General features: G+C 36.7%; 1 protein-coding gene across 3 annotated transcripts in view; it reads left to right on the forward strand.

The window, feature by feature from the left end:
* LOC139137739 (protein brambleberry-like) overlaps positions 1-17,882 on the forward strand; it is a 36,656-nt gene extending 18,774 nt beyond the window's left edge. The window contains exons 4-13 of one of the 3 annotated variants that reach the window (XM_070706000.1): positions 7,681-7,785; positions 9,546-9,663; positions 10,415-10,534; positions 10,974-11,153; positions 12,262-12,468; positions 13,058-13,196; positions 13,464-13,528; positions 13,929-13,961; positions 14,721-15,120; positions 15,572-17,882. In XM_070706000.1, coding sequence (XP_070562101.1) covers positions 7,681-7,785; positions 9,546-9,663; positions 10,415-10,534; positions 10,974-11,153; positions 12,262-12,468; positions 13,058-13,196; positions 13,464-13,528; positions 13,929-13,961; positions 14,721-15,120; positions 15,572-15,692 — 1,488 coding nt within the window. In that variant the 3' untranslated portion in view covers positions 15,693-17,882. The remainder of the gene's footprint in view (positions 1-7,680; positions 7,786-9,545; positions 9,664-10,414; positions 10,535-10,973; positions 11,154-12,261; positions 12,469-13,057; positions 13,197-13,463; positions 13,529-13,928; positions 13,962-14,720; positions 15,121-15,571) is intronic. The other 2 variants (XM_070706002.1, XM_070706001.1) reach the window with 2 other exon arrangements.
* The last annotated feature ends 713 nt before the right edge of the window (positions 17,883-18,595 follow it).

The following is an 18,595-nucleotide window of genomic DNA, read 5'->3' on the forward strand; positions in this document are numbered from 1 at the left end:
TATCACTCGTTTGATGCAGTGTAAAGGCTTTTGAATGTTGCAAGCTTTGACATGAGAAATAACTGAACAATTGCATTACAATGTCTATCAAGTGTTCCTGTCCAATAATCATAGGTTTCAGTTGAGTTTATTGATGAGTTCTACTAGTAAAATCCATCATCCTCCGTTATAGAGGCAGACTGTCTTTCACATAACCCAAAACCATGTGCAATACAATTGATACCGAGTAAAAACATTTTTTGCATTTGTTAGTCGCATCATATACCTCTTGTTTTTGGGTCGTACTCTTGCTCGATTTTCATTCCGGTCACTGCAATTTTTCTGTTACTTCCAAAGCAGATAAATTGATCAGGAGAAACTTTCTGTTCATCACTACTGGATAGACATTCTCTTTAAAATTGTAGCAATGTCTCAGTCTTGCTTTACTTCAACCTGACTTTTACTGAAGTAAAATGTCTGCAGCGGACAATTGTTGATGACTGTGTGACATAAATGATACGCTTCTTTACCACAGAAATATTTCTGCTTTCATCTGAGAGGACATTAATAAACATACTGGTATACTTCTGCTGCATTGGTTTACACTTTTTTGATTTCATTCTCCACTTCTGCATCGCCTGACGCAAAGATTTAAGTATCTATCATTCTGGTCTGATTGTAGCCATTCATAGACAGTCTGGCCTCTGTCGTCTATTTGTGCAAACATAGCTGCCGGAAGAGTTACTGCTAGCCATTTTCAGTAACTTTTTTCACTTGTGGAAGGTCTTTCATGAATAAGAAACAAGTGATATGCTTCTGCTTTTGCTTGTAACAATAATATGTCATCTAGCCTAGCTGTGCCCTGGCTTCTGCGGTCATGTTTGTTGTGTTGCACAGTCTGGTAGCTGTGCCCTGGCTTCTGCGGTCATGTTTGTTGTGTTGCACAGTCTGGTAGCTGTGCCCTGGCTTCTGCTGTCATGTTTGTTGTGTTGCACAGTCTGGTAGCTGTGCCCTGGCTTTTGCTGTCATGTTTGTTGTGTTGCACAGTCTGGTAGCTGTGCCCTGGCTTCTGCTGTCATGTTTGTTGTGTTGCACAGTCTGGTAGCTGTGCCCTGGCTTCTGCTGTCATGTTTGTTGTGTTGCACAGTCTGTAGCTGTGCCCTGGCTTCTGCTGTCATGTTTGTTGTGTTGCACAGTCTGGAAGCTGTGCCCTGGGCTTCTGCGGTCATGTTTGTTGTGTTGCACAGTCTGATAGCTGTGCCCTGGCTTCTGCTGTCATGTTTGTTGTGTTGCACAGTCTGGTAGCTGTGCCCTGGCTTCTGCTGTCATGTTTGTTGTGTTGCACAGTCTGGTAGCTGTGCCCTGGCTTCTGCTGTCATGTTTGTTGTGTTGCACAGTCTGGTAGCTGTGCCCTGGCTTCTGCTGTCATGTTTGTTGTGTTGCACAGTCTGGTAGCTGTGCCCTGGCTTCTGCTGCTGTCATGTTTGTTGTGTTGCACAGTCTGGTAGCTGTGCCCTGGCTTCTGCTTTCATGTTTGTTGTGTTGCACAGTCTGGTAGCTGTGCCCTGGCTTCTGCTGTCATGTTTGTTGTGTTGCACAGTCTGTAGAGCTGTGCCCTGGCTTCTGCTGTCATGTTTGTTGTGTTGCACAGTCTGATAGCTGTGCCTAGCTGGCTTCTGCTGTCATGTTTGTTGTGTTGCACAGTCTGATAGCTGTGCCCTGGCTTCCGCTGTCATGTTTGTTGTGTTGCACAGTCTGATAGCTGTGCCCTGGCTTCTGCTGTCATGTTTGTTGTGTTGCACAGTCTGGTAACTGTGCCCTGGCTACTGCTGTCATGTTTGTTGTGTTGCACAGTCTGGTAGCTGTGCCCTGGCTTCTGCTGTCATGTTTGTTGTGTTGCACAGTCTGGTAGCTGTGCCCTGGCTTCTGCTGTCATGTTTGTTGTGTTGCACAGTCTGGTAGCTGTGCCCTGGCTTCTGCTGTCATGTTTGTTGTGTTGCACAGTCTGGTAGCTGTGCCCTGGCTTCTGCTGTCATGTTTGTTGTGTTGCACAGTCTGGTAGCTGTGCCCTGGCTTCTGCTGTCATGTTTGTTGTGTTGCACAGTCTGATAGCTGTGCCCTGGCTTCTGCTGTCATGTTTGTTGTGTTGCACAGTCTGGTAGCTGTGCCCTGGCTTCTGCTTCTTTCATGTTTGTTGTGTTGCACTGTCTGATAGCTGTGCCCTGGCTTCTGCTTTCATGTTTGTTTTGTTGCACAGTCTGATAGCTGTGCCCTGGTTTCTGCTTTCATGTTTGTTGTGTTGCACAGTCTGGTAGCTGTGCCCTGGCTTCTGCTTTCATGTTTGTTGTGTTGCACAGTCTGATAGCTGTGCCCTGGCTTCTGCTGTCATGTTTGTTGTGTTGCACAGTCTGGTAGCTGTGCCCTGGCTTCTGCTGTCATGTTTGTTGTGTTGCACAGTCTGATAGCTGTGCCCTGGCTTCTGCTGTCATGTTTGTTGTGTTGCACAGTCTGGTAGCTGTGCCCTGGCTTCTGCTGTCATGTTTGTTGTGTTGCACAGTCTGATAGCTGTGCCCTGGCTTCTGCTGTCATGTTTGTTGTGTTGCACTGTCTGATAGCTGTGCCCTGGCTTCTGCTTTCATGTTTGTTGTGTTGCACAGTCTGGTAGCTGTGCCCTGGCTTCTGCTGTCATGTTTGTTGTGTTGCACAGTCTGGTAGCTGTGCCCTGGCTTCTGCTGTCATGTTTGTTGTGTTGCACAGTCTGGTAGCTGTGCCCTGGCTTCTGCGGTCATGTTTGTTGTGTTGCACAGTCTGGTAGCTGTGCCCTGGCTTCTGCGGTCATGTTTGTTGTGTTGCACAGTCTGGTAGCCAGGTAACACTTCCAACAAGAAGGCAGAAGCTAGCACAGCAACCCGATAGCTATTGTACATCTATTGCAGCAACTGGTTTATGCCTCCTGATGAAATGTTTGTGTTGAGTTTCTTTGATTTTTAGTCCCCACGGACACCGTCCGGGGGGACTTATAGGTTTGGTCATGTCCGTGCGTGCGTGCGTGCGTCCGTCCGTCCGTTCACGCAGATATCTCAGAGATGCCTAGAGCGATTTCATTCAAACTTGGTACAAGGATTACTTCATATGTCATACAGATGCACGTTGATTTGTTTTGTGATACGATCCAATATGGCTGCCAGGCGGCCATTTTATTACGATTTTTTCATGTACAGAGCCATAACTCAGGCATGTTTCAACTGATTTTATTCAAAGTTGGCACAAGGACATTGACCAATGTCATAGATATGCATGTCAATTTTTTTGTGATATGATCCAATATGGCCGCCGTGCGACCATTTTGTTACGATTTTTTCATATACAGAGCCATACTCACGCATGTTTCAACAGATTTTATTTAAAGTTGGTACAAGGACATTGACCAATGTCATAGCTATGCACATCAATTTGTTTTGTGATACGATCCAATATGGCCGCTGTGCGGCCATTTTGTTACGATTTTTTCATGTACAGAGCCATAACTCAGGCATGTTTCAACTGATTTTATTCAAAGTTGGTACAAGGACATTGACCAATGTCATAGATATGCACGTCAATTTTTTTTTATATGCACGTCAATTTTTTTTGTGATACGATCCAATATGGCCGCTGTGCGGCCATTTTGTTACGATTTTTTCATGTACAGAGCCATAACTCAGGCATGTTTCAACAGATTTTATTTAAAGTTGGTACAAGGACATTGATCAATGTCATAGCTATGCACATCAATTTGTTTTGTGATACGATCCAATATGGCTGCATTGCGGCCATTTTGTTACGATTTTTTCATGTACAGAGCCATAACTCAGGCGTAACTCAACCAATTTTATTCAAACTTGGTACAAGGACATTGACCTATGTCATGCACATGCACATTGATTTGTTTTGTGATACGATCTAATATGGCCGCCGTGTGGCCATTTTATGACATTTTTTCATGTCCAGAACCATAACTCAGACATGTATCAAGGGAATTTATTCAAAGTTGGTACAAGGAGATTGACCAATGTCATACATATGCATGTTAATTTGTTTTGTGATACGATCCAATATGGCTGCTGTGCGGCCATTTTGTTATGATTTTTTCATGTACAAGCCATAACTCAGGCATATCTCAACCAATTTTAATCAAATTTGCTACAAGGACATTGACCTATGTCATACATATGCACATTTATTTGTTTTGTGATACGATCCAATATGGCCACTGTGTGCAGGGCTCGAAAATTTTTTAAAAAATTCACTTGCCATAGGGCAAGTGAATTTTCAATTTCACTTGTCCGGAAGAAAAATTCACTTGCCATGAATTTCAGTTGATTTAAGGAGTAAATGTGTATGGTTTTATTCATGTCATTGTAAAGAAACAGTAGCTGTAACTTACTGATAAATTTGTGTCCTTAGTCTGTGTATCAAAAATAATATCTTATGTAACGTATACATGCACAGTGTTTCAGCCAGCTTTTGCTAGCATGGGGACACAGTGACCCATAGTAGGTCTTAATGGGGACAAATTAAATTTTGGGGGGGGACATGTAATGTATTTCAATAAAACAACACCGGTACATTGTCATTGTGTGTCATCATGACCTGGTACCTTGTGTTAAATAGGCAAGTCAGGTAGGTGCACCAAGGGTAAGTATATAATAGGCCACCGGTGTTGTGTCAAATTGTGCCCATGTAAAACTTTCAGTATCATTTAGTTTACTGCTACCACGTGGTATGTGCATAAACTGCAGGGTTCCCCTAAGTCACCAAAATGATTAGCCAACTCATTAGCCAAATCAAAACTCTTGTAGCCACTTTGAGCAACTTTTAAACAGTTTATGATCATCTCAAGTGTAGCAACACTGCAGCTCTCTCGGCATTCAGGAGTTCCTAATTTTACAAATCAAGATGTTTTGTATGTTGTTCATGATAGTTTTTACATTAAAGAAATATTTGTTTAGTTTTTATTACATTAATTATCTGTGTTTTTATGACATTGAAGGGATTGAAATACTTATTCATTTCTAGTGGTAAACTTTTGCCACAAGAAATAATTAGGTGGCAATTCTAAAAATCAGGTAGCAATGTGAAGTGTATATTACCACAGATACAGAATACTTCTGCAGCATTGAGTCAGTGTTCACAGTATGACAACTTATCATACATATACACTACAAGCTCCTTATGTGGTTTTGTTAGCCACACAAATACAAATTTTCTATGCAGAAGAAAGTATTAGGTAGCATTGTGACAGTGTAGATACATTTATTGTGGTGTTGTGTCATAGTTGTGATCAAGCAGGCTCAATAGCATCTTCAGCATAAGTATTTTTCTTGAGACAAAAAGGGTCAGGTCAAAATCCTTGAAAACAAGACACAATGATATTGTTCAATTCATTTCCCAATGTTTTAAAGAGTAATAATAGTTTTAATGATAATGATAACATTGTAGCCCAGGAACATTTTCATTTGATATTTTGATATCATCAAGAAATGTCTGGTGATGTTCACTGTTACATCATTAAACTGGAGGAATCTGCAGAAATATTTATGTGATGATTTGAAATGGATATGCTTACTGCAACTACTGTTGACAATTTCCCTTTGCCATAACTGTTAATAAATTTAATTTAAAACTGGCAGTCAAGCTAAATGCCATTAAATTGGAAAGCAAGAAATTACCTTTTATCATAAGATTGTACCTATTAGACCTCCCTAGGTGGTTTCTTTTGCACCATAATTGTGTACTTAAGGGGTCTTCGTCATGACATCACATAAGATGACCCAAATTTGACCTTTCAGAAAACCTCAAGTTTCACCTTTTCCCTTGTATTCTGACTCTGTTTGTGAAAGTTTCCTTTAAAATAATGGTTTTTACTATCAAACTGAGTAATTGCAGGCCAAATTTTGATTCAAGCGATGTAGGTAAAACTTGGACTAAAAAGGACGTCGGTACGCGGGACTCACACAGGCAAAGCCAAGCCTCAGTGTATTCACAGTCGCTATACATCCATGATGTATTGTAGTATGGTCCGTCCATGAGGGACTCAGAGGGACCCTGATTGCAGTATTGAACAGCAAAAATGTTTGCTTCACGTACCAGGGAATTTGTAACTTTGTAGAAAGGAGAGTAAATTATTCAATACATTGCAACTTTGTAGGAAGGAGGGTAAATTGTTTCAACACCTTACAAAATTTTATTGTAAAGCTGTAGTTTTCTATTGAGGAGGCATCGTGACATGATTTCATGAGAAGAAAAAAACATAAAAGCGTGCAAAGACGTCAATATTTGCCATTTTGTAACCAAGCAGAACAGAGCTATTTTATCAGCCGGCCATATCGAAAGCGGTACCCTCAAAGAACTAGAGAGAATGGCAGCGCGTACGTACAGTGGCCTCATTGAAATTCACTTGTCCGTCGGGCTGGGATAATGTTGTTTTCACTTGCCCGGACTCAAAATTCACTTGTCACGGGCGTCGGGCGGCGAGAATTTTCGAGCCCTGTGTGTGGCCATTTTATTACGATTTTTTCATGTCCTGAACTACAACTCAGACATGTATCAAGAGAATTCACTCAAAAGTATTTTTATCACAGACCTAATGAAGAGGACTCTATCCTCTCTGAGGACCTGTAATCAAAGTACCCATTTACAAGTGGGGACTGTGTCATCAACGATGACTTGTTTACATTAGCTTTGACATGATTCTAATTGACAGGTTTATCATTTTATTGTTATGGTTACTTTGAGTTCTGCACGTGTGCTCCAAAAAGAATCCTGATACATGAGATGCTTAATTGTTAGCCATCTTGCGCAGCACTCTTTTATCTCATTCACATAAAGTAACCATAAAACAACAAGACAATCTACATGTTGATCAGAATCACATCAAAGCTAATTTGTGAGCTGATAAAACTTGACACAAAACATTCTATCTGTCAAAACAATGTGTCTCAACTTTATCTGTGACAGCGGAGCAGTTGCTATTGCTTTGCCTGAATAAAAGTTGCGATATTTTATTCTAAAGAAACAATACCAATCCCTTCAGAGTGCATCAATGCTTTGTTGACCCCATGGCTTTGTGCAGCCAGTTGTATGGTGTACTTGTACTGGTATTGACTAGTTGGCTCCTTTAGGGAAATGTTTATTTTCCAAGCAATATCATTTATTAAATGAAAAATATCATTAAAATTCCTACACCAAGAATGCGAACAGTAAAATTGTTGTGTAAACTTGAAACCCCCCCCCCACACACACACACACATACATACATACTATGACATAAAAGGTGATGTACTTTGTCATACAAGCCAGTTATGTTAGTTGTCACAGAATACCAGAACACTGGAATGTCAAATTAACCATACAAACAAATTGATCATGGTTTTAATACTTGACATCAGTGGCGTGGATTCTCTTGCTGGAAAACAAGCAAATGTGTTGTCATGTGGTCAGTGAAATATAGGAATTTTCTCATTTATTTCTTGATTATTTATATTTCACAAATGGCAGTACCTTTGTAGATATTCATATTTCTAATAATTTAAATCATATTTATAAGTTAATATTATTTGACCTAAATTTTCTTATCCTAATTAGTTATAGATTTCACAAGAGAAAATCTTTTGCAGATATTTTTATTTCAAATAAGTTTTTGTTTTCTTATATATGTAGGATAGCCATGAAGATTTGCAAGAGTCTACAGATAAAGTTATTGAAAAAATGGCCAATGGACAGGAAGAATTGATGTCTGAACAGGAAAAGTTGAAATCAGAACAGGTAGAATGTCTCTACTAACTTAAAGTAGAATGTGCATTGGGTATAGATATTCAGAATCTCAAAACTTTTCCAATTGTTTTCTGATCCTACCATATGATGGGGCTCATTTTGAAGCCTTTGCAGAAAGAAAAGCTTTCATCATCTTAGGTTTTTTAGATTGAAAGTTTTATTTTCCTCCATTATAGAGTCAACACAGGGATGGGGGCCATTTTTGATTTCAAATATTGGCAAATCTAGTGTAATTTGTTTCTCCAGCACCAAATTTGGACGGTGACCCTCAATTTTTAGGGGCCCAAGCCTACCGGCTGGGCCCCTATTGGTTTTATAGGAATTCAACTTTCTTCTTCTTCTACTTCTACTTCTTCTTCTTCCGCTCTTTTTTTGTCGACCTAGAACTCAAACACCGCTTACCACAAACTTCTGAAACTTGCAGGGCTAATAGGTACCTATGAGATCTCGTGCACCTGGGTATACAAATTTCGATTGGTCACGTGACCTGGCGGCCATATTGGATTTTCCAAAAACCTAAAAATGGCTTCTCCAGAAGACCCAGGGGTCTAGTTGATTTGAAATTTTTGTATAGCAAGCATGGCCTATTGTCTTAAAAATTGCCATTAAAATCGCATGCGGTCATGTGACCTTGGCCGCCATATTGGATTTTGCGAAAATCGTGATTTAATCTTTAAAAATCTTCTCCTCCAGAACCAAAACACCGATTTGACTGAAATTTCACATGTAACATCTTAAGTGTGATCTCTTTCAAGTTTGCGAAAGGCGTTTTGATCGGTCACGTGGTTTGGCCGCCATATTGGATTTTGCGAAAATCATGATTTAATCTTCAAAAATCTTCTTCTCCAGAACCAACACACCGATTTGACTGAAATTTGACATGTAACATCTTAAGTGTGATCTCTTTCAAGTTTGCGAAAGGCGTTTTGATCGGTCACGTGGTTTGGCCGCCATATTGGATTTTGGGAAAATCGTGATTTAATCTTTAAAAATCTTCTTCTCCAGAACCAACACACCGATTCGACTGAAATTTGACATGTAACATCTTAAGTGTGATCTCTTTCAAGTTTGCGAAAGGCGTTTTGATCGGTCACATGGTTTGGCCGCCATATTGGATTTTGCGAAAATCGTAATTTAATCTTCAAAAATCTTCTTCTCCAGAACCAACACACCGATTCGACTGAAATTTGACATGTAACATCTTAAGTGTGATCTCTTTCAAGTTTGCGAAAGGCTTTTTGATCGGTCACGTGGTTTGGCCGCCATATTGGATTTTCCGTAAAATATTAAATTCCAAGTGAAACGTACAGTAACTATTAGATGATGTTCAAAATCCTACTTTTTCAAGCTCGAATTTTGCACATAATATCATTAGTGCAAGATTTTTCAACCATTTTAACCGCTTGGGCCCCGCCAATGCTGCTTGCAGCTTTAATTATTTTTGATTTTGAAAGAGAATTGTTGAAAGACTCGTTGAGGAAACTGAGAAAAAGTGTAAGTCTTACACTTTTGAGGCAAATACTTCCTTAACTGTCTTAATATAACATTTTGTATGATCATAGGAAGATAAGCTTTGTTAAACAGAGCAATTGACAACTCTGTTTGTCCTTTTTAACAATGACTTTCACAAAATGCACGTCTGTTGATGCTGAATATGTCAGTTTGATAGTTTTGATACAAAAATTTGAAATGCATGAGCATAAAAGTTCACTGATGATTAATATAGCCTACTTATCATTTCGTTTTGTCAGCATCAACTTCAGAAAACAATTGCAGAGAATATTAGAGCCTTAACGGATGAGAAAGCAGTGGTAGCTGCCGGACACATGGAGACTGCAAGGAAGACAGAATATTTGAAAAGACTTCTAGGTAGGACAAACTGTTGTGTTGAATGAAAATTTGACAAGTTTTCTCAGCTTTTCTTATACCAATATGTGAAACCTTGAGTTTGAAAAGACAATTCATTGAGAAAACTGGATGTGAACAAGCACAGAAATATGCTTATGTTATAATAATGTACTTCTATTACTTGAAAAGTTTTGTTCATTAACCAGTACAGTAATACCTGTGCATTGTAACTGTGCTTATGAAGAATTGTTTATTGTCCATTTTTTTTGCCCAACCCTTATTGTCCATTTTTTTTGCCCAACCCTCTTCTTCATTTTGTCCTGTTTTCTGTCCGTCTTTGGCAGATTGTCTGTCTGTCTTTGGCAGATTGTCTGTCTGTCTGTGGCAGATTGTCTGTCTGTCTTTGGCAGATTGTCTGTCTGTCTTTGGCAGATTGTCTGTCTGTCTTTGGCAGATTGTCTGTCTGTCTTTGGCAGATTGTCAAATACTATGGTAAGAGAGCTCTTGCAACTTATTCAAAAAATAATATGACTTTAGTAAAATTATAAAAGCTTAAATATAAAGCTGTCAGACATACCAAAATTCTAAAAATCACTGTTTTTGTGATAAAGATATGTACTGAAATATATTTGTCAAATATTACTAGGAAAAATAGAGGATGTAAATGATTGTGTCGAAGTAGTTTTCTATTTGATAGTGCTTTTAATTGAGTGATGGACTTAAATGATTGATTGACTGACTGACTTTGAAATATGTTGTCTTATATTCTAAGCAGAGAACACTAATACACTACTGATGATGCAAGGTGTGGATTCCCGTACACAACACAAACAACTAATGGATGACTTGCTACATATAAGAGATAAGGCTTCGGAGATTTGGCACAGGATTGGTAAGTGTTTTAATAAGGATTTGGCTTTAACCCTAATCCTGCCAGACATTATCACTTTCCAATGCGCTGAGCCAGTAAAACTGGCATTGAGCCAAATCTAGACGTATTTCACCTACTTGGCTTGGTATGTTATATCATATTTACAGTATCTTGGGAATTTCATTTTGGAAGAATAAGCTGACGTAGGACTCAGTCTGGTGTTGAATTTTATTTGTTTTCTAATCCAAGCTATTTATGTTAGGCTATTGTAGTCAAAGAAAAAACTCCCAAAATAAACAATTTTATCAACTTGTCCTTCATTAACAATTATGATTTACTATTGGAAAAACTGACCTTGTACTTTTGAACAAAATACATGTATAGAAACTGCAGTTAATTTTACCTTAAGCTCAGTTGTTTTTGTGATGATGTGTCTGACGCAATCATTCTTTCATTTCAGATGAGAGTAGCAGAGAGGTGATGACATACCAAAGTGATACAGCCATTTACTATCAGCATACAATGGAAAACTTGAAGAAAATGAATGATACTGCCAACCATATCCTGGATTTTCTAGACAGTATGCAAAATGAATTTGACAGAAAATTTGGATGGATCACAAACAGAATTACTGTAACAGGTTAGATTTTCATACATTTTGATGACAATATCAGACTTGTTAAACATAGGTATCAAAAGTATAATAATAACATTGTTTTGTTTTCTATTTTGTCCATTCCACCATGTGGAATTGATGTCAATATACAGTGGGCTTATATAACACTTTAGCTCACAATTTCAACTTCATATTTTCCTTGAAAAAATGAACTGAACCCAACCAAACATTTGGTCACAAAATTTGACAACAGACTCACTGTTATTGTTCACCCTTGCAATGCATAAAGAAGGAATTTTTATCCGCTCATTCCAAAGTACATTTAGTACGATTTTTATGTATTATCAATTCAATAAAATGTAATTTGTCACATCTTCCTACTGTGAACTGGTACTTTTATAAATAATTTTAAACCAATTCATTTTACCCTATGCGGCTCCTGACAAGAAAGACAAGTTTTCATGGATTAAAAGGACTAAACATAACTGTGTAAAAAACCTTGACATAACACCGGTATTTAGGAAAATGGACTTAAGTGTAAGCTGTAGAAAAAATAGGAGGAGAGACGTTGACAACATGGACTCAAGGTTTTTTCCTTTTGTAATTAATGTCTTTAAATAATATGAACTATTGACGTCAATAAAAATTCATGAAAAATGTTTCAAAAAATCATTGCTTCTTTAACCCTTTGCACCCTGACCCCCTGGTACCCTATGACATCATGCAGACATTTTTGTCTGAGCCAGGTTCAAAGGGTTTACCCGTTTCCTGTCTTAAAATATCACTTTTTTATCTGTTAAGTCTGAAGAAGTGGTATTGAACCAAATCTGTATGTATTTTTACCCACCTGGTATGGTTTGTTGTCTGGGTTTGTTGTAGTAGGTTTAGTCGGCAAAACTTATGTTTACTGTATCTACGTTTTCAGGGGCCATGCAGATGTTTAGATCTTTATTAAAAAGCAACATATGGGACATATTATGCCTCACTGGCTTTAGTAAACTTTACCTGATGTTGAACTTGGCAGGATAAGTGATACTTGTAGTGTGGTTTTGTCAATTTTCTTCAGTGTGTATCTTCGATGAGTTCATATGCAAATGACTTGTTCTGTACTCCTATATCTGTCCTTTTACAGGTGATAGTCTTAATGTGGTGTTGACCTGTGTCACACATACCCTGTATTTCATCATCACTTGTATCCTGGTTACATTTTTACAAACACCAGTATTTTCAAGAATAGTTTTGCTGATTATTGTACCTCTGAATGCCATCTCAAAGATCAACCACCAAAAACATCTTGATTTCATCGCTTTGTCCTGGTTCATCACCCTGGTCATATCATGTAAGTGATTCCATTTAAGTTTGTAGCTTTCAATGTAATATACTTATCAACAGTAATATGTTTACATAAGGACATTGTCAAAACTGCAAACCAAAATGTAGCCTGATTGTACAAGAAGCAAATTTAGGTCATCAGTTCCTAAAAATTGAAACTTCTCAATAAATAAATGATGAAAGGTAAAAACGGATCAAAACTTTTCCCAAAGAAGGGATTATTTTAGCAAGCACGAGGTCTGATCAAATCTTATGTGTGTGAACAAGAAAAGACCTAAAGAGTCTGGATGTCTGGTTGTGCAATCGTTTTATCCACTTGTCATCAAAACATTCTACCCATTTCAAAAGTGAGAGCAGGAATTATAAGACATCCATACCTACATTTATGAAGGCAAGTGATTGTTTAGTGGATAGTCCTTTGAGTATTTGTACTTCCTGTTCATGTCCTTTGCCTCCAGCAAACAATTTTTGAAGAAAATTCATCACTTTTTGAAAGAAATTAAGTAAGTGTATAGATAAGTAATTAGGTATAAGCTTTATAAGATTCAATTTATGCTGAAATTAATTCTGATATTTGCATAATTTTGACGTTACAGGCAATTGGTTCTACATATTTGTCTATTCTTTGCTCTGGAGAAGGAAATCTACAACAATCACCAGGATTGGTATCAACCCTCAGTCTCCATGCAACTGTGGATTCACATCACCATGGAAACCACTGGCTGAGAAAGAGAAGTGAGACTTTGTTCAAGATTCATCAAGCTTTATTGTATATTGTGACGTACAAAATGATGAATTATGAAATGATAAAGACGGAATAAAATAATATAAGAACATGCTAAAAAATTATTGTTACAGTAGTATTTTATGAAATATCAGCTTATGACAAATAGTTGGAAGCTGAATGAAATGTCTGTCATGAAAGCAAAGGTTTAAAAAAAAAATTAGATTCAGGTTAATACATTTTGTTTTAAATGTGTTTATTTTTATTTAATCCAACAGCGATTCTGTAATGTCAGCTGTTGTCAAGGAAACCATATCTCAAGAAGTGAAACATTACATGAAAGGTAATATATACATATCATGATGTATTTCATGTCTGACTTGGATAAAATTAGTTTGTATTGTGTGTTGTCAGTAGTTGCTATCATCAGTTGACAAAAAGCCATGTATATCTTCTTAGAAGAAACTTAAATGATGTATTGCTTTGTCTATATCTCATGTCTCCTATCTAGAGACTCACAAATATTTGTAAAATTCAACATATTAATTTTTAATATGTATATGTCTCATATTTAGAGACAAACCTGAATGTAAAAGTCAATATTAACATTTTCCTTTTAATTTCTAGTACTTCCATCTCATTTTGTGTTGTCACTTCTCACATACATTAACATAGTATCCAAAATCATCTGAAAATCCATGTCTTCATAATGTCTTGATAATGTTGCTGTTGTTTTCTTATAGTCTTACTTGATGGATGGAGTCAAGATAAGCAAGGTGAGATTACCCACAATGCACCTTAAACATCATTTTCTGCACCCTTGTATATCTTTTCATTTTTCATCTCCATCTACATTGCCATGCCAGTATCATGATTCATGCTAAAAATGCAATGTTTTATAGATTTGCTAAGAGTTTGCATCACAGAGATGATCAAATCCATTAACCCAACTAATGTGTTTCTCAGACTGGTGTTTATTGCCATACACAGGGTCTGTAATCTTCTAGAAAGTCTTGGAATTTTAAAGCCGCCTGAAAAGTCTTGGAAAATCCCTTCAAAATGAAATTGAGTCCTGGAAAGTCGTTGAAAATTTTCTAGTTTTCAATAAATGACAAGATTATCAGGAGTGATATTTTGAAAAAGATAGGTAAAATGATGTTTAAAAGTGATATATTTACAAAATATATCAAAAAATAGTATTTTGAACCTAAAAATTGCTGAAAAAGTCCTTGAATGGAGACTGGACCCACAGTTTTCACTCTGCTGACTGTACAGGCGCCTTCTACAGTTTAGCCAGCACTGTGAGCCTAACCTTACATAGCTGGACCATTGAGGGCGCATCAGTGCACTGAAGCACTTTAGATCTACACTGTATTACCAAATACGGGAGAGCAATGGAATCTGTCCCCATAAAATGTTTAGTTGAAAAAGTAGATAGCAGAAATCATAACTGTACATGCTTTATTGGTGCTACTGTGAATCATACTAGTTATTTCATTGGTGATGGGTTCCATAAATATCATTTTCATTTGCAGAACCAGATTCACCTCATAGCCACACTATGGAAACTACCTACGTATCATCCAGTAGTATTGCTGACCACACAACCATCAGCAATTTACTGAACTTTTCTGCTTTGAATTCATCACTGCAAGACTCTATGGCTGCAAGGGTGGACAGACACAGTACTCTGCTTTCATCAACAACACCAACTCAGGATACGCCTAGCAACAGTGTTTCAGAAACGCCCACACTCGGTGACACTACACCTATGCCGGCATTTGATGAAAATGTTTTTAATGAAACTCAAGCTTCAAGGACCCCTGATATGGTGAAAAGACAGCTGGGTCAATTCTTGGATGATGTCTCCATGGAAACTACACTTCTCAGAGAGAGAAGAAGTTCAACTTCAAGTAGTGTGAGGACAAGTACAAGGTAAATGCATTTTGGAAGATGTCAATATAGTTGGTATTTTGTATAGGAAGAGAATGATTCTACTAAAGTTCAGTTACACAAGGTGTATTGACTACTTCAATGAGTCCTCTTCATCTCACATCATTGTTTATTCATCTTTGTGAACGTGTAAGTGTGAAAATTCTATAAAAGCCTACCACATTCACCGAATCTGTATTGAGTTGCCATTTCAACTATTTGCATTGCAAAATTTGGATATCTGTGGCAGAAAAATATTAAAAATATACAGAGGCGGAAGATCATTCAATATTCTAATGGTACTTGTTTGGTTCACAATTGACTCAGAAAATATATTTTGAAGAAAACCTTTTAAAATCTCCTATGTGAGAAGTAGACACCAATTGTGTAAATTTATTCTGATCTTTGATTGTTTTTCAAAATTGAGCAACAAAAATTGTTTTTTATCCCTCAGCGTGAATTCTACTGGCACTCCCAGAAGGCCTTGTCATGGATTAACTAAATCTGGATTACCATGTAGACGATCTGCCATGAGAGATCAGGATTACTGTGCTACACATCAACCGAACAACTAGGACAAGATGACTGATATGTGTCTGGGAATACTTCACTGGACTGTAATTGTTAGCCACAAATCTACCAAACAACCAGACAAGAATTGTATATTTTGATTGTGTTGGAAGATGGGTAATGAACGAGATATCTACAAAACAACCATTTCTGCTTCAGAAGACAATGTGCATGAACCACTCTTCAACTGGATACTGCATCAACTGTGCATCTGGACTGGCACAGAAAAAGACTGTTATAGACTAGCTCTCATTGACTAAACAAGAAAAGATTGCGTACCTGCATCTCAACACCATCAATAGACAACGACTTACGATCTACATCTGCAGAATAAATTGATACTGGATAGTCTACTTGAATATCTCATTACATCAGCATACAGTGATTACTCTGTACATCTACAAAACACTGACTCAAATCTGAACTGCCTCAGAAGATAATTACAACGGACATCTGCAAATCAACTTGACTTCCTTAAAAGACAACACTATGAATCACATGTAATGAACAACAGAACACAAGATTGCTAACTTTGTCTTGACTGCCTTATAAGACTGCAAGAATGGACTACCTATTTAGCAAACATATAAACGAAGTAAAAACATATTTTGACTGCCTCTGAAGACTAGTTTGTGAACCACGCTCAGCTTCCAATTTCTGGACATGAAATAATCAACTTTCAAGTAACAAATCAGAAAAGACGTAATGAAATGGTTCAAATTTACCTAACAACCAATCGATGCGTAAATACATGTACCCATAAAACTTAAGTGGACAACTCGCTATATTTTTATTCTGCTGTATGAACATGAATTACTTTCATGCAAACACAACTGTTTCACATCTAATTAAACCTTTTGTTCATAGAATCATGTCACTGATAAAGGTCATTAGATTTCTCAATCAGGAAAGAATATAGACTTTGTTTAAAATTTGAAGTGAAACCCTGCAAACAGTTGAAACTTATTTCCATCTTTTGTGTATGTCAGCATTTCAATGTAATATTTACAACATCATTAAAGCTGCTCGTCGACACAGGATAAAATTTTACATTTTACCTCTATAAGTATTCCCTAAGTTGCCAATATTTGATATTTCTATCTTTGAAATGATGAACTTGCCACAGATACTGACAATTGTTTCACAAATACATCTATTAATTTTCAACAACAATTCAATAAGTGTTAAGTGATGTCACATTGTAATTTTGAGTTACCATGGTGACAGAGATGGCCAGCAATTAGGTATTTATGAGAACATTTGATTTACTTCGATTTAAAGTAGAGTTAAACACTTGAAGCAAATTTATTTACACAAAATTATACAACTCATTTGCATGACATAACTCATTTATCCATTCAATGCTTTTAATGCAATAATTCTGTAACCAAGTTTATACTATTCAAAAAGCACTGATATACACAATTATTTACATATGCAATACAATAAGTGAAGTTTTTGATTACTAAAATTAATATATTGACAAAATGTTATTTAGTAAATTTTGTACTGAGAGAGCTCAATTGTGTAACTTGATGAAATTGTAATTTGTCAGATTTCTGTGTTTGTTTTCTGGGTTATAATAATTATAATCCAAGAAATGAAATGTGGTATTTAATCTAAATTTCCAAAATTAAATTCTTTGTAATTGATATGAAGTGTTGATTATTTGTAAAAATTGTACATTCATCACTGCACTTCAGGACTTCAGTTGTAGAGTTCAGCTGTTGTATTTTCACAACTCATTCAAACTTAGACAGTAAAACAATTGTCAATGCAAAATATAATTCACACAGCATTATCCATCTTCCTTTGAGTTTATCACTTTCAGAATGATTTTGTTTGTTAGTGTCCATTTTGTCTGTCTTTGTTATGTTATTTGTTAGTGTCCATTTTGTCTGTCTTTGTTATTTTTTAGTGTCCATTTTGTTTGTCTTGGTATTTGTTGTTTGTTTGTGTCCATTTTGTCTGTCTTTGTGAACTTTTTGGAAGATTTGATGATGGAACTAAAAAATCACAGCTATTAAATCATTAAAAATTCTTATTTTCTAAAACAAATTAATTTGTTTGCTGTTACTGTCATGTTGGTTCATATGTTTATTAGAGTTTGGTCTTAGTTAAATTTATTTTCATATCTTTATGTATATTTCAGAGCTTATTTGATTCAAATTAAAAATAAAATATTTTAATGAAAATGGTACTTTGTCCAATGTTATTCTATGAATAGTTGTAACATGGAGTGAAGATGTTGATTAATTAAGAGCTCCAGGGTCTTGTAGCACCAGAATGAAAAAAAACCCAGCAAGACAGAATCGTCAGATTGAAAACACACAAGGCCTTGCTTTGATTGTAACTCCCTAGCAATGCAATACTCAACTTCAGAATCATTCACAGGAATGAATCCTTTGTTTAAGTAGTTTGAGGTTTTTCATAAACACCATTTCAGAAACATTCACAGAATTCATGAACCTTTCCTTGTTTTTGATAGTTATTTTTCATTTGCACTCTTATAAATCACCATGTATATTTCAGTCATCAATTGTGAGAGATTTCTTGCAATCTTGAATTACCAAAACTACATATCCCAAGGACTTTTCCAGGTTTTCATTCAGTAATTGGATTATGGACGCCGTGGTTAATACTAGATTCTTGGATCAGTATCAGATGGAAAACTTGATAATTCAAAATGTAGATGGAAACTCAGTATAGTTCATATCCAACATATATGTTTCATTTCAAGTTGGGGCAAAGCCTGAATCCTTGAACATTTCAAAACAAGGGAAAAACATGCAGGGTCAAGCAAGGTTTATAAGGGCAGAAGGCAAAAAGATTGAGTAGCGTTGGGGAAGATTGATTGAAAAAAAGTCCTATCCAATCAGAAACTTATTCTAGACTATGGAGAGATTAT

Source organism: Ptychodera flava, chromosome 7 (genome assembly GCF_041260155.1).
Source record: "Ptychodera flava strain L36383 chromosome 7, AS_Pfla_20210202, whole genome shotgun sequence".
Lineage (NCBI taxonomy): Eukaryota > Metazoa > Hemichordata > Enteropneusta > Ptychoderidae > Ptychodera > Ptychodera flava.